The 17,848-nt window shown below is 33.1% G+C and overlaps 1 protein-coding gene across 1 annotated transcript in view; it reads right to left on the bottom strand.

Moving 5' to 3' along the window:
* Nucleotides 1-14,886: 14,886 nt before the first annotated feature.
* LOC127735713 (pyrethroid hydrolase Ces2e-like) overlaps nt 14,887-17,848 on the bottom strand; it is a 38,076-nt gene continuing 35,114 nt past the window's right edge. The window contains exon 11 of the mRNA XM_052245988.1: nt 14,887-17,458. Coding sequence (XP_052101948.1) covers nt 17,080-17,458 — 379 coding nt within the window. The 3' untranslated portion in view covers nt 14,887-17,079. The remainder of the gene's footprint in view (nt 17,459-17,848) is intronic.

The raw sequence follows: 17,848 nt of genomic DNA on the forward strand, positions 1-17,848 counted from the left end.
AAATGCATTACCAAGTCAGGAATATGACAGTTGTTTTTCGCTTGTTCTGTTGGTAGATACCGTATGATTTTGTCAGTTTTTATGGACTTTTATTTTTAGAATTTACCTTGGAGTTCAGTATTTTTGTTATATACAAACATAGCTACAGGTCAAGCTAACTGTATAAAACCATATCAATGAATAGTGTTACAGCACTGTACCTAATATTTTGATAATAATAATCATACCACTCGCTTTACCTTCAACAAAGGGAAGGTAAGGTACCAAGGGTCAATTAATATTATAAAAGTCTACGAAAATGGACAACACCATGACCAAAATAGAAAACACAAACAAAAGGAAAAAATATCTTATTAAACATTACAAATAAAAACTACGGATTGGGCAACACAAAATCCCAATAAAACCAGGATTAACTCTTCAATTTCCGCCAGTGGCATCAGTCGTGTTGTGTCATGAAAGGTAAAAACCAATGAAGTCGTATTCAGTGGCATCGCAGTGACGACAAATAAAGAAGAAGGGTTTAGCTTCGCCAAATGAGAAATGAAGTATGCTGTGACACAAATTTCAAAATAAATGATGGTTCCGATAAACTCTAAAAGAGACGACTACAACTTTAGCATTAGGAACCCCATGTTTCCTTGTACACAGTAACCCTCTATCAATGAAATCATGACAAGCCCTTCAATATTGCTTTAAAGTGCAGTATACGCCACCTGATGGATTTGAACAAAAGATAAAATTACTATTCTGTTCAATGACCAACGTTTTATGTACAGAAACGAACAATTAAACAAAACACTCGAGTTCATATATGTAAATCTTAACTGATATAGATATTAAATCATATCTTGTCTTGATGGAAGTCTATCTGTTTATCTCAAATATGTACAGTTGCACATGCATTGGGAATATAGACCATACCAAGGAATCGTGTAAGATATGATATATCTGAACTAGAGATAGTTTCATTTCTATATTTTAAATTCAAGAGTAGATAAATATTGTATTGCACTAGAAACTGTAGTTAAATCTGTTTTCCAAATGACTTTAAGACAAACTTTAATCCTTTTCAGTGTTCAGCCAAAATAAAATCCGTGTAAGAGGTCAGCAGGCATGTTCAGACGACAGCAAATAAGAATTCGGCAACAAAAATTGTATGTTAAAGTTGAATGTTCATAAAAAATTAATAACTGAAACTATCTAACCACAAAATAAACTAATCGATGAGGAGACGTTTATAACTAGATAAGAATGAGAGGAATATTAAAGTAAACAATGTGAAAGTAACATCAGTGACTGAAATGTTATACTTAAAATTTAACGATAAGTAAAACATGAGAACATAAATGAGGCTGTACTGTGACATCAAGTTGCTTCCTTCTACGTCATCTTTTATAAATACAATAGTGGCATGTGCATATCAATCTTAGTATAAAAAAAGAATCCACAACATTTGTAAATGTGTTTGACAATAGCAATAGTATTAAAGAGAAATATTAAGAAACTGTCAGATGTAATTAAGCAAACACTTTACATTGTCTACTTTTTGTCGCAGCCTTTTGAAGTTGATCCGACAATATTACTTTCTATATGCACAAGAGAAGGTTTGATTTAGGATTCATTAACTTAATTAATAATAAGTATACCTTCATCTTTTCTTTGGAACTCCGATCTGTATTCAAAGGAGTTGTACAAGTATACAGTGACATTACGTTTAACGAGAGTCTTGGCTAAATCATGGGTAGGCGCTTCGAGGAAATGGTCTCCTATAATCTAAATATTTTTTTTTTATTTTTTATTTTAAATTTCATCATACTTTATAGAAAATTTTAACATTTGTTAATTAGATATAGAAAGTACCGGTACCTTATCCCGGCCTCGTTAAACATTAGTAATATATATTTAATAGAACTAGTTAGTAATTGTAAGTATTCTAAATTCTGAAGTATACATTACTATATTTTCATGTATCCATTATTTCCATAGTATTGCTCAATAAAGAAAGACTTATATTTCAGAGTATATATAATAAATAAATAAATAACAAAAACAAAAGCAAAATATAAAAAATTAAAAAATTAAAAAAAAGGGGTTAGGGTTAGGGTTAGAGAAATTTGGATTTTTGTCAACAGTATATTTGTCAAAACTAAAATGTGTCTTAAAATACAACATTTACTTAACACACTTGGCAAGGATGGGTTTCTGTTGTAAAAATGCATACATGCACAAACAGTTATTAAAACATACATGTGGTCATAAGCACAAACACGAACAAAAAACATATAACAATATAATATATAAAACATATATGGTGGTGTGGATAAGGCTAAATAATATACACAGTACCATTACATAAGGTAATGCTAAGTTGTTATAGTAAAAATTATTCTAGTAGAGGAAGCCAGGGGTCCCAGCAGAGATTGGCAATGTGAAGAGGCTTAATTTTAGAAAATATATTCTTTTCTAGTATAAGATTTTCTTTGAGATAATTTTTTAGCCCTGTAAAATTTACTTGATTTTCACATAGATTTTTTCTATAAATAAAGAATTTTGATAAGAGTATTATTAAGTTTTTTATTTTATTATTTCCGGTTTTTCCTAAATTTCTAAAATAAATTATATCCATGTTAAACGGAAGTATTATTTCAATCCAGTCACCGAATCTTATCCACAGATCTGCTATTTTATGGCATGTCCAAAATATGTGCTCAATATCTTTAATAGCTTCATTGCAGGAAGTGCATTTATCGCTTTATTTTTTTAATTTTAAAATCTAAATAAATTTCGTAAGTATGACAATACCGCGATTTACGAAACGTATTTTATTATTCTAATCTTTTCTAGTGATTGCACTGACGTTCCTGGTGCAGGTTGGTCCAGAGGTGCGATTCGGACGAAAGAGTTTTTTAAAGCGTTGTTTTTTTTTCATTTTATTAACCTTTGTATTTATTTAACGTATATTTTACATAATGTGTACTGAATCGTGAAAGTGTATACTAAATACTGTATGTACTATCAACTACAAAAACGTTTTTGTTGGCGTCTTTGTCAAACATACTAATAACTACAAAAACTTTTTTGTTGGGGTCTTTGTTAGATTGTTTGTACGTTTGTTTGAATTTTTTAATCAGTTGTGTTATATGTCTGTGATGTTTGTTTAAAATTGAGAATGAAAACAAGGAATGTGTCAAAGAGAGACAACAACACGACCAAAGAGCAGTAAACAGCCAAAGGCCACCAATGGGTCTTCAACACAGCAAGAAAATCCCGCACCCGAAGGCGGGCTTCAGCTGGCCCCCAAAGTTACACAGTTTGGGTGCTGGAGCCCAAACTAACCGGATACAGTAGTATAACATTACAACATAAAAAGACACACTATAAAATATCAATTGAAATGGTTTAACTCGATCAAAAAGACATACTAATTGTAATACTTTTTAGTTATTTAATGTTTACCTATTCAGGGTTATATCTGGTCTATATATCAGCTTTGATAAGTGTTTGGTATTACTATAAATGTTCACTATGAACATCAAAATTATTTATTTTGTAAAAATATTTCCTTTCTCCGTTTGAACTGTACACGTATACCTAACAACAAAATCATTTTCATTTACCTGTGTTTAAAGTAATTGCAAATGGCTGATATTTTTGTTCTAGCATATTGTTTTTCTTAAAATGTTTAACATTTCACAGCGGTATAACATGTTACTTTAATTATTCTTCCCTTAGTATATTTATTTTGTGTTTACATTCTATCATAGATCAAATTTATTTGTTCAGTGTATGTTCACTGGTGTTAATATGTCTTTTGATTGAGTTAAGCCATTTCAATTGATATTTTATAGTGTGTCTTTCTATGTTGTGATGTTACACTATTGTTTCAGATAAGGGTGAAGGTTTGGTACCATTAAAACGTTTAAACCCGCTGCATTTGTTTGCACCTGTCCTAAGTCAGGAATCTGATGTTCAGTAGTTGTCGTTTGTTGATGTGGTTCATAAGTTTTTCTCGTTTCTCGTTTTTTATATAGATTAGACCGTTGGTTTTCCCGTTTGAATGGTTTTACACTAGTAATTTTGTTAGGGCCCTTTATAGCTTGCTGTTCGGTGTGAGCCAAGGCTCAGTGTTGAAGACCGTACTTTGACCTATAATGGTTTACTTTTATAAATTTTGACTTGGATGGAGAGTTGTCTCATTGGCACTCATACCACATCTTCTTATATCTATTAAAACAAAAACAAGTAAACATACACTAAAAGAATACGTTTGATCTATGACACAATATAAATACAATTAAAAAACGTAGGTGACTATATATAACATAGACGTTACATGTATTAATAAAAGAAAGATGAATAAGAGTGTCAATTAGCCAACTCTAACCTGGGACAAAATGGTGTTAAATAAAACAACGTACATAGGTAAATTTAAATATAATAATTTTGTTGTTATTAGTACGGAAATATTTTTACAAAATTAATAAATATGTTGTTCAGAGCACGAGTACGGAAGTGAAAATTTATCTTCATACTAAATACTTATCAAAGGTGGTACATATTAAACATAGTGAGACGAGATATAACACAAAATAAGTAAACATTGAATTACAGATATGCATAAAAAATGTGTCAACAGGTCAACACGAAAGTACGATTTGAGAGTACTCGCAGTTACTGAAAACTAGTTAAAAGCCAAAAACAATTAACAATAAAAAAATCTTGCATCAGAGACTAAAATCAATTAAAACACATACCAGGGATTTAGTGTTTTAACGCCATTGACAGTCAAAGAAGACATGACTTGTGTAATGCCAAAATAAAAGTATCGACAGACAGTAGGATCGTTAGGATATAACCTTATAATAAATATGTATCATGTTATATATAGATATACAAAGCAATCTCTAAATAGAAAATAAACGTGGATGTGTATTTATACATCCCAAAAACCATTCGAAAAGAATACTAGTCTTATATACACTTTGTGACGTTACATAAAAATATTCAATTTAAGGAAATATTTCAATTAGATAACTCATAGACATTTATGTTGGACTATGGACACTTATACTGCCCACTCTGTAACCAGCCTTTGTTACTGGCATGATTTCCGCCCTGTACCAGGGGTTTCGATACTGGTATGATTTCCGCCCTGTATCAGGGGCTTCGATACTGGTATGATTTTCGCCCTGAAACCAGAGCTTTGATACTGGAAGGATTATCACCATGTAACCAGGTCTTCAATACTATATAACTTCCACTGTGTTGCAGGTCTTCGATACTGGTATGGTTGCCGCCCTGTAGCAGAGCTTCGATACTGGTATGATTACCGCCATGTAACCAAAGCGTCGATAGTGGTATGATTACCGACATATAGCCAGAGCATCGATACTGGTATTATTATTATTAATCTGTAACAGGGTTTCGATGCTGGTATTATAACGGCCCTGTAGATAAGGCTTTCATACTGGTATGATTGCTGCCATGTAGATATGGCTTTGATATTGGTATGATTGCTGCCATGTTGTCAGATCTTCGATTTAGTATGATTGCCGGCCTAAAGCAGGTCGTCGATGCTGGTATGTAGCTAGCGCTTCAATACTAGTAGTATGATTGCCACCCTTTAGCCACGGTTCAGATACTAGTATGTTTGCCACCATGTAGCCAGAGTTTCAATACTACAGTCAAACCTGGATAAACTATACCCTGAATAAACCGGTATCCTGTCCATTCCGGCCGAAAATTCAAGTCCCATTTTTCCCCCTTCAAGTCTTTGTAAAAATACCCCCATGTAAACCGGACACTGTGTATTCCGAATTACGGTCTTATTATGCAGTCTCAATACTCTTAATTACATTAAAAACTACCTGTCAAAATCGGTTTGTTTAATTAATTTAACATGATAACAGTATTGATCGATATGCAATAAAACATAATTGTTTATACAAGATGGTTTTTTCAAGATAATCAATTAGCAAGGTGTTAAACCGTGAACTTACAGTAGTGAGATTTATTATTGAAACACTATTAAGTTTTCATTAAAATAAACTAAAGGAAATGCCGATTCTAATACAATCTTTATGCAACAAGCTTTCTCATTGGCTCTTGTCAAGCGTAAAATTTACAAATATACCCGTCAGAGCCGCTTCACAAAATTCCTCGCGTATGAATCTTGTGACATAAATACTTTGCATAACAATAACAATGGCTACGGCAGATGATTTTGACATGTCAGATCTCGATGACCTGGATCTTTTGGGACCGTTAATACCAAATTTTAACTTAGAAGCAGATATACTGGAAGGTTTGGAGTCCACTGATTTACATGTATCTAAAGAAAATAATGGGGAAGAGTCAGACGCAGGCGATACGCTGGACAGTGGTGTTTTTGGTGATTGTACTATAATTGATGGAGCTGCTTGAAGGTTTCAAATTTACAATTTCTAAGCAGATTTTAATCTGCACAGCTAATCCATATAACCCTGCCATACTTCACCATTCTTTTTCTCTCTCTCGAGCATGTCACACATTTTTTAACGACATAGCATAGCAGGGCTAGGTAAACAGGTATTTGTGACAGTAAAATCAAGGTTTACTAAGGCATAGCTTGAAATTCAATTCCGTTATCTCAATTCTAATTTCACAAATCTAACCATTTAAAATATTTGTCAACGTCCAATTAGGAGATATCTGTATTGTATTTTAAGCCTGGCCTTCGTAAAACGTATCGTCCTGAATATGCATGAAATATTTGCCACTGGACGTTAAGCAACCAACAATCAATCAATCAATCGTAAAACGTAAATGTTACTGTTGCAAATTGAGTTTACCTAGCCAGCGTAGCGTAGCTAGGTTAACAGATATTTGCGACAGTAAAATCAAGTTTTACGAAGGCCAAGCGTAAAATACAATACAGTTATCTTCATTTTAATGTCACATATACTGTCAGAAATTTAAACTGTTCTCTTTTTTTTTGTTACAGACACATCACACATCAGATATCCCAATCTGAAATCCGTGGAGGGATCTGAATCCCCTCTACCTATTTTTAATCGGCATACCAGGTGTGAGACAAGGTAGATTGAACCAATCAGAACCTCGCAAACAAAATGATTGCATTAGAATATTAACAAAAATTAATTTCTGCAGTTTTACTTAATAAAATTTGGAAAAATTCCTTAAAATTTATAGTAAAAAAGTGTGGCCTAGATTTTTTGCCACATGCAGTTAAAGTATAACAAATACATGTATCATAATTCTAAATTTCAGAATGGTTAACCGATAGAGAGAAAGATGCAACCTTTGAAAATTATACAGTTGAAAGATTGGATTGTGCCTTAACTGAATTATATGCAGAGGTCCGTAATACAGACGGGGAATATTATGCCAAGAGTACTTTAGTTGGTATACGTGCATCTATTAATAGACACCTTAGGGCACAACCTTTTAATAAGACATATTCCATCCTGTCTAATGATTCTGCCTTCCTAAAATCAAACAAAATTTTCCTAGCCATGATACGGAAGGTTCGGAGGGAAGGAATGGACAGGACCAAGCATCACTCATCCATTTCTGAAGGCGACTTGCATAAACTGAGGTCATCAGATGACTTATCCACTCATAACCCAAGGACTCTTCAAAGGAAAATCTGGTTCGACTTAGTTTTGAGTTTTGGAAGGAGGGGCCGAGAAAATCAAAGGATTTTCACTGATAAAACCTTTGTCGTTAAATCAGATAATTGTGGTTGTCGTTTTGTAGAAATGGCGGTCAGTGAGACGACAAAAAATCATAAAGGGTGATTAGATGATAACCAAAACATAATAAAACCTAGGATGTATGAAACAAAAAAGCCCGACTGTCCTGTTGCTGCCTTGGAAAAATATCTATTGAAGAGGTTTCCTACAACAAGTATCTGAAGTAACAAGTAAATAACGAGGACGAGATGTGGTATACATCAAGGCCTGTTGGGGAAAGACTTTTGAACAACATGATGGTCGACATATCAAAAAGTGCTGGACTAAGTCAGGTCTACACCAACCATTGTGTCAGAGCAACAACAGGACACAAGTCAGAGGCTAGTTTGGAATTGTATTATCAGGACTCCTCCGAGAAACAGAAGAGGTAGTATTCAGCCATTCTTTTAGGCGATTCAGAAAATGGCAGAGATAAATCGGGCTCAACCGCACCTGTGCCAATTTGTACGCAGCCTAATGCAATGCCTTTACCGCCAAACCAAGCCAATTCCTTCAATGCGCACTGTTTAAATTTGACCAACATAAATATTAACAATCAACTGTCGTTACCTGTTCTGTATATCAAGCAGTTCGAGGTCCGCAATTCAACGGTCCAAGTCTTCAATTACAATATTACAGGGAACGCTGCACAGCCATAGACTTTGCTTTTCATCTGTCTCAACCTTTGCCCAAATTCGTGATCGGCCATGACACTTGATAATTCTACAAATATCCGAGGGGACTTGGAATTTACCTAAAAAACGTTTAACAATTCTTGTTTAATAAATTGTTAATTTTCTTGAAAGTATATTGTTTCATTCGTTGAAATAAAAATTATTTCACACAAGCTTAACTTTGACCTCAGGTAAAGGAACTATTTCTTGTCGGATGGATAATGTACATAGCCATGAAATGAACATTGTAAATAAAGGCAACAGTAGTATACCGCTATTCGAAATTCATAAATCGATTGAGGAAAAAACAAATCCGGGTTACAAACTAAAACTGAGGGAAACACATCAAATATAAGAGGAGAACAACGACACAACAGAAACTCAACACTAAAATGCAACACACACAGAAACGAACTATAATATAACAACGGCCATTTTTCTTACTTGGTACAGGACATTTAAAGAAAAATGGTGGGTTGAACCTGGTTTTGTGGCTAGCCAAACCTCCCGCTTTTATGGCAATGTTAAATATAACATTAAAATGACAAGATTACATGACAGGACTACAATGTAAACATTGAAATTGGATCAATGAAAATGAGTTAGGAGAACATGTATTAGAATAGAGATAACTGTATTGTATTTGAAGCTTTGCGGACGTCCATCGGTAGTTTTACTGTCGCAAATATCCGTTTACCTGGCGACGCGGATATCTCTTAAATATATCTTGGATAGAACTTACGTTGTAACTTTGATGAATTTTTCACATCTTTGAGTAAGAAATTTACATCGTGTTTTCCAAATGCTGAGATCCCTGTTGTGAACCCCGACACCAATGACCCTAAATGAAGAAGACCCTGATGACGAAATTCCATTGTCGAGTTTATGGCTATCGTACATTGTACGACAATGTTTCGATCATGATGAAATTTCGTTTGCTAAAATTCTTGCTTTTAAATCGGCTATGCCAACGTAGGAAATGAACGATGGAAGTAAAACGAAACTATTGTAGAACAATTCAAACAACGCGAGGATTCTGATGAAAATGGAAACTATGAACTCAAAGTGAAAGTTAAACTGAGAAGTCGGAGACTGATGCTACCGAGGTCGATTTGACATACGAGGATATTTAAAACAAAGTTAAAATATTATTTTTTTTAATTCGGGGGACAACCAATTTCTGAAATGTCTGAGGCAGATGAATACAAAGACTCATAACAACGATCGTGCGTAGTTAAAAGGTGAAAAGGCAGGGAACACTTGCAATTTTCATGTCATCATATTTTCACACAAATCATGACATAACTTTTAATAAATAGATTATAACGGTATTTGTATTTATAAGTTTACAATTTACAACGAGACAGAACTTTTACATGGAAAATATCAATAACTTCCTGTCAAAACGGAAACCTGAATAAACCGACCCACTGTCCAAACCGGCCCTTTTTCATAATCCCATAGCCGGCCGGTTTATACAGGTTTTACTGTATCATAATTGCCGCCCTATATCCACGGTTTAAATATTGATATGTTTGATGCCAAGTTGTCAGAGCTTCGACACTGGTATGATTTCTCCTTTGTAGCCAGAGCTTCGATACTGGTATGAATGCCTCCTTGTAGCCAAGGATTCGATACTGGTATGATTACCGCCCTGTAGCCAGAGCTTCAATACCGGTAAGTTTGTGCATCCATGTTGCCAGAACTTCGATACTGGTATTTTTGCCCCCTGTAGCCAGGGATTCGATACTGGTATGACTGCCGCCCTGTAGCTAGAGCTTCAATACATGTGTATTTTCCTCGAAGTAACCAGAACTTCGGTACTGGTATGAATGCTGCAATGTAGGTAGGGTTCCTATACTGATATGAATTCACATTGCAACTATTGCACGTTTCAAGTTGTTTATGGTATAAACGACCTCCCTTACAGTTGTAATGATCTCGTTTGATCTAGGAATTTAAAACTATGTGCAAAGCAGTAAAACTTCCTCATGGCTACCTTCCCAATTTCAAATGTATGACACACACTAGGCAATTTCTGAATAATCTAAAACGAATGTTAAGTGCCTTTGTCGGAGAAGTAGTGTATGCAGTCCCCAAATGTCATACAAACCTGTCAATGTTCTTTCAAGATTATCATTATATATCAAGACATAAGAAATATTGCACTGCGTGTTCTTTTATACAGTGTCGCAGGGCCAGATAATTATATTAGTCCGAAATAGGGGTGATAGGTTTAAGTATGATACACGTCCGAATTAATTCCCTACAGGCACGCAAATAAAATTCTCTGTTAAGAATCAACGCGTTGATCTTACGAATAATGTGTACAGCGTTACCCTTTGATACTTGAACTAACTGTTACACGTTACAAACGCGTTCCTCTAGCGAACATGTAAAAAGTTGCATTGTTAAACAAGTGTCCCATCATAGAATACCGACATGCATTCACGGCTTCCACACTCATAGGAAAACAACCCTATAGTCAAGGCTTCGATTTTGACATGATTTCCGCCACAAAGCCAGAGCTTCGATACTGGTATAGTTGCTGCCTTGTAGCTAGGCTTCGATACTGGTATGAATTCCGCCATGTATCAGTGATTGGATACTGGTATGAATTCCACCATGTAGGAGGGATTGGATACTGGTATGATATTCGCCCTGTACCAGGGCATACATACTTGTATGATTTGAATAATACCATGTGTCCAGCTAATAAAATTGGTGTAATTTTTACTTAAAGTTACTCCCTCAAGCTAAGTTTATCTTTTGTGATTTTTGAAGTTTTTTGATATTATGGCTATCATATCGTACGTTTACAAATCATTTAAAATTTAACAATCATACAAATCATGATTATAAAAATAACTGGCACTCGATTCTGTATACTTATTCATTATTAAATTGATTTTGTCGAAAATAAATATGATGTAAAGCAGTGTATTTACCCTCACATATACGATCAAAAAGGCATTGCTCATTTCGTTTGCAGGACCTCATTGATTTGCACGCAGAAATTCAATTAAAAAATTCGGAAATGGAACCCTGGGATATAATATCAGATGGGATATATGAACTCAATATACAGGCGCTATCGAAAAATAAACATTAGGAAAACCGACATTTCTTCTGTTTGAATTTTTTACATTGTATAATACTTTATTGATAATTTTAACCTTTGTTATATAGTATGATACAAATTATACCTTATCCCGTCATCGTTGAACATTAGTAGTGTATACAAATTTGAGTTGGTTAGTATTTGAATTGTCAGTTATTTCAACTCTGAAATATGTAGATTTCTATATCATAATATATCCAGATAGCTTTTAATGTATCTTTCAATAAAGAATTACCAATATTTTTAAAAAAGAAGAAGTAAAACAATTCAAATAAATAAAAAACACAGAAAGTTGGATTTTTGGCAACCTCTTTAGTTTTCTATGTTGTGTTTTGTATACTGTTGTTTGTCTTTTTCTTTTTTCTTTCTGCTATGGTGTTGTCAGTTAATTTTTGACTGATGAGTTTGAATGTCCCTATTGTATATTTCGCCTCTCTCTCAAAGGTGTGTTTTAATTACAGCATTCATAACAGCTCACAAGGATGGTATTCTTTTGTAATACTAATACAAATAACTATGAAAATATAATGTAGTTATAAACACAAACAAAACAACAAACAACAAACATCAAACACAATAACTAAACAATATTAGATATAATAACATGTATGGTGATCTGGATAATTGTAAGTTCATAACCAACTCTCGTCCTCAATTTCTAAATGTAGGTCAAGATATGAAGCAGACATCTGCATTTATGATATCCTCTATTTCAAATTCTATTTCATTCATCAAACATTGAATTATTCGCATCAATATAGCGGAACTCGATGTTAAAGGCCACACGTTGAAGACGTTGGACAGAAGAATCCGAATGTCTGTTGAAAATTAGTCAATCATACGTGAAACGTTACTCTGAAATTAAAACATCTTGATGAATTTAGCTTGAGATAAAGTTTTTTAAAATCATCATTTTTTAAAAGATTTGTCCCTTCCTGTCCAAATTCCGACAATCTGTCTTTACGTGTAGAAGGAGAAATACTTCTGAAGGTATAGAAGCCAAATGTATTTTTTACCGTTCTTGATCAATATATTGGGTGCCACTAGTGTATTTTTGTTAGATTAATTTGTATGTTTGTTTGAATTTTTTAGTCAGTTGTGCTGTATGTCTGTGACGTTTGTTATGTATATTTACAGTTTTGGCTGCTGGATCACAATAATGGTCACACTAACCTATAATGTCTGTTTGGGCTGCTTACCCAAATTTGTCAATACATGTATAACGGAACTATAAACAACTATCATACAAGTGGGATGTTTAGCTAGCTATTAAACCAGGTTTAACACACCGTTTTCTTGTTCTAAGTCATGAATATGGCAGTTGTTTTTCACTTGTTCTGTTGATTAATAGCGTTTGATTTTGTCAGTTGTTATGAACCCTTATTGAATTTGCTTTGAAGTTCGGTATTTTTGTAAAACTTTATTGTAAAAATTATTCGCCGTTTACATTTTGGACTTTTGTTGTTCTTTGTTTCTTGATGTTCTGTTTCCTTTCCTTAAATGGCACATATTCTCTTTGGAATACCAAGGGTTTTAATAGTGTCTCTTTTGTTGTATTCCCTTGTAAAAAAATTAGTGCATTGAAAATAAATATTATTTATATCATGGAATGGTTATTGTTGGCAATTATAACTGATTCAACTGTCTCTCTAAATATATCATGAAATGCAATTATTATCTTCGATTGGATTATTAGTGTTTTTTTTTATAAAGAATCGAAGTTAAACCATAGCACTAATTCAACTACTGATGAGGTTCTTATGTACTCAAACGAGTAACGGTGAGACCTGTTTCATTTCTTTTCAGCTAAGCTAGTACTTTCATTTTTTGTCTGGATCTCTTAATAATTATTTACTCAGCAAAACCAATGGGTGGCTATTTTGTCATAAGAGCACATGCTATAATAACCCATATTATTTCTTCATGCAGTGCATGTATCTTCATATTTCATCACATCTTTTCAAATCTGTTTGAAGTTTTCCCCTAATCGAAACCTAAGATAAATTCGAAAAACAGAAAATCTTAAAAGGGAGACTTTTTTTTTGGCGAGGGGAAAATTCATGATTTCTTGTCACCATGCTGGAGTCTCCATTATTTATCGGATCTTCTTTTAATTTAGACAAAGATTATAACTCATTTAACCACGGATTATTTCAATGACACAAATCTGTGGACCATTTATTCGGGCGGAGGACTATTCTCGTGCATTGCTCTGATTCCTTGTCCGGGTTTTGCTTACTTTTTGACTTTTCATGTTATTAATGTCACTGGGTTGATACCTCTGCTGGTGGACTGTTAGTTTCCGAGGGTATCAGCAGCCCAATAGCCAGTACTTCGGTACCGGCATGAAAATATAAATATGTTTTTGAAATGTGCTGTTACAAAATTTTTGAAATTATTTGATATTGAGGACCATATCTCCATCAAGCAAACCTATGATTACATGTCTGGCTTTGATTATACAATAACATAACCGGTACAAATTTGTTTGCACCAGATGCGCATTTCGACAATCAATGTCTCTTCAGTGATGCTCGAGGCCAAAATATTTGAAAATCCAAAGCTTATTTAAAATATGAAGAGCTATAAACTAAAAAGGACCAAAAAGTATAGCCAAAGCTGGGCAATGAATCAGAGCTTTGCATGAGGGAGATACATTCCTTAATTTTAAATAATTTCCAAAAATACTTTTGTCCTTTTTGGTTTTATCAGCTCTTCAATGTTTGAATAAGTTTTGGAATTTCAAATATTTTGACCTCGAGCATCACTGAAGAGACATTTATTGTCGAAATACGCATATGGTGCTGTAAAACGTACCGTTAATGTTATTACAAGTCAAACAAGTTGAAAATTATATTAAAAAGTGTTTTTGTTTATTTTTTACAGTATAAAATCCAAACAGTTTACAAAAAAACAAAAAATACAATAACATTAACTTTAAATATGAACTTATGGATTAATGTACATAATGATATGCATTTATAGTTGAATATTATATTTTATTTACATGTTCATGATAATTGAAACAATGACTTAAATCATTTAGTTGATGTAATACTAATCTACATGTTACCAACAAGAATATCAATAGATACTACTTATAATTATTACTAATCCTTCTTCATTTTAATACTTTCTCCGTATAGTCACCAATAAAAACAATTATGGAGATCAATAATGATTATTTGAATTTTGTATATAAATATTGTATTCATCCATGAATTTATAAATTGCCTAACCAACAATGGTGCTTTTCGCATAAAAATATCTAAATGCAAAGCTGTAGCCAATTTAAACCTATTAATTCAACTATAAATATTATATATATATATATATATATATATATATATATCATTCTTTTAAGTTAAAAATATTTCTTTCTTTCCATAATTAAACATTTCTTTGGAAAAGACGTGTATTGGAAATACAAGAAACAAATATGCTATAACATACTAAGATGTCAACAATGTATAAAAGAGATAGCGTTTTAAGGTAGATCAGGTGTCTTTTCCTGAGCATCTCTTCTGGTCAAGTTGCAAAAATTCATTTTAGGTTTTAAAATATTTACCAAGAATCATTCAATATACAACAGAAACATCTAAAACTTGAAATTTAAAGCTTAAACTATAAAAAAAAAATTAATTGTCGATAAGTGTATTTCAAATTTTTCAGAAAATATCCTTTAAAAATCATGGGGAGATAATTATACTGAATTTGATAGTTCAATTTGTGTTTTCTGATTTTTCAAGAAAATCAGCCCCTTTTATTTGATATTTCGGAAGTATTTATGAAAAGCAATGCTCTCGTTGTATTTTAACCAATTCTATCGTTTAATGTTTCGTCAATAAGGAAAAATTAAGTTTACCCTTATATAACCCATATAAAAAGTAAAATAACAAAAATACCGAACTCCAAGAGAAATTCTAAAACGAAAAGTCCTTCATAAAATGGCAAAATCAAAAGCTCAAATACATCTAACGAATGGAAAACAACCGTCATACTCCTGACTTGGTACAGGCATTCCCTTATGTAGAATATGGTGGATTAAACCTGGATTTATAGCCAGCTAAACCTCTCACTTGTATGATAGTTGTATAAAAAACTGTGGTTTCGTGAATTTCAACGTATTTTAACGAAAAAACAAGGTCCGTGACCCCTAGTTATTGTCTCACGATGACGAAGTCGAAAAAGTGAGATTAAGGCGTGCTGTTTCCGACGGCGGCGGCGGATAACAATGTTTTACTTTGTGATTGAGTCAAGTTTATTGGGAAGCACTAGTGATAGGTCAATCTTATTTGGTATGCAGTTGTATAAGCATTGGCAAATCTCATTTCCATGGATATCATTTGGCCCCGCCTCCTATGGCATGGCCTATTGACTTTGAAACTTTTGCTTAGTTAACATGTATTAGTTTGTGATTAGGTCAGTTTAAGAGAAACCATTAGTGGTATATCAATGATATTAAGTATGCAGTTGTATAAGCATTGGCACATCTCATTTCCATGGGGATTATTATGGTTCATTGACTTTGGATGTTTTGCATTATTTATATGTTAATGTTTGTCATTACTAAAATCAGTTTAAGATAAACGAAAGTTAAGTCAGTGATATTGGGTGTGCAGTTGTATTGGCATTTGCTAGTCTCATTTCCATGAAGATTATATGGCCCCACCCCCTCAATATGGTTCATTGACTTTGAAACTTTAACAAAGTTTTCAAGTTAAAAGTTTTTGTTTAGGTTAGGTCAAAGGGAACCACTTATGATAAGTCAATGGTATTTAGTATGCAGTTTTGTAAGCATTGGCATTTCACATTTCCATGGAGGTTATTTGGCCCTGCACCTTAAGCCATGATTCATTGATTTTGAATTATTTGCATAATTTACATGTTTAAATATTGCCATTTTAATTTCAAAATTTGCATTAAACCATCAATAAGATTGGAAAGTACATTGACCCAGAAATCGTTTACAGAAGTTTCTCAAAAATCTATCGTCGAACATTTAGACACCCTAGCTACCTTAATATGATGTCCTTCTTTTTGACGATAGTTTTAACAATGTACTAAAGAGCTCACCTCTCATGGTAAGACCAAAACGACTACTTAAACAGTACTCTCAAACCGTCCTTGATTATAACTACATGTGTTTTGGTTTGCTTATGATGTGTGATTACAAATATATAACAGCATGCTTCTATACAAAAATATACAATTAGTACAATGTTTTTAAAAAAATGTGTTTTTTCTTGTGATACGTTTCAATTTTAATGAAGTTTAACGGATTATAATGTATAAAATTATCTAATCTATAAAACCACATACTCCTAACAACAAATACAAGAACATGATGATAATTTAGCAATATAACTTCTGTACACGATAGAACGATCTCATGTGATAAGTTATGGAATTACATATATCAAATATTTAAACAAATCTGAGATTAAAAACAAAATGTATACATGGTTAAAGTTGTAAAAATTTGAGACAAATTCTTGATCAATCATTATAATTATTATCATAAGACACAGCCTTTCTCTTATAATGTCTATATCATTCTGTTAGCTAGTGGGACGCCATTTTGTTTTAATACTTTAATCAATTGTCTTCTTGTTCTGCAATATCCGACAAGGAATGAAATAGATAAAGCTGCAAGAACTATACATATTGATATTAACACCCACGAGTTTGTTTCCTGTACAAAGTAACTTTTAGTAACAGTTCGACTGTGGTCGGTGGTTTGTCTTTGTGTATCTGATAATAACTGAGGGAGTTTTTTATTCCAAAAATGTATCTTTTTATCTTTATAATTAGCGTTAACTTCGACTTTCGGCACCATTTCTCCATCGAAAATATTGCTGTACTGTTTTCTATGGAGTGAATAAGGTGCCATGTGAAACTCCTTGTGTGGAACGAGACTTGGAAGTCTGAAAAAGATAACCACTAGCAATACAAGAAAGATAAATCAAATGAGAAAACGCTATTTACATGACTGGGGTTTATAAATTTGATGATGTCTTAGGATTAGACAAAAGTCAATTACCGGTACTCTATAGCGTGATGCCTAAACACTTAATTTAACTCATCAACATATTTTATAGGAGTAACACGATGGGTGTCATATGTTGAGCAGGATCAGCTTACCATTCCGGAGCGCGTGAGATCACTTCTCTTTTTTCGGTGTTGCTTAATGTATAGTTTTCTGTGTAGTGTTTTGTATACGGTTGTTTGTCTTTTGGTCGTTTTAAGTTTTTTTTGCCATGGCGTTGTCTTGTTTGTTTTCGAGGTCGAATATCCCTTTGTTTTCTTTTGCCTCT

This window comes from Mytilus californianus, unplaced genomic scaffold (genome assembly GCF_021869535.1).
Source record: "Mytilus californianus isolate M0D057914Y unplaced genomic scaffold, xbMytCali1.0.p SCAF_1, whole genome shotgun sequence".
NCBI classification, from domain to species: domain Eukaryota; kingdom Metazoa; phylum Mollusca; class Bivalvia; order Mytilida; family Mytilidae; genus Mytilus; species Mytilus californianus.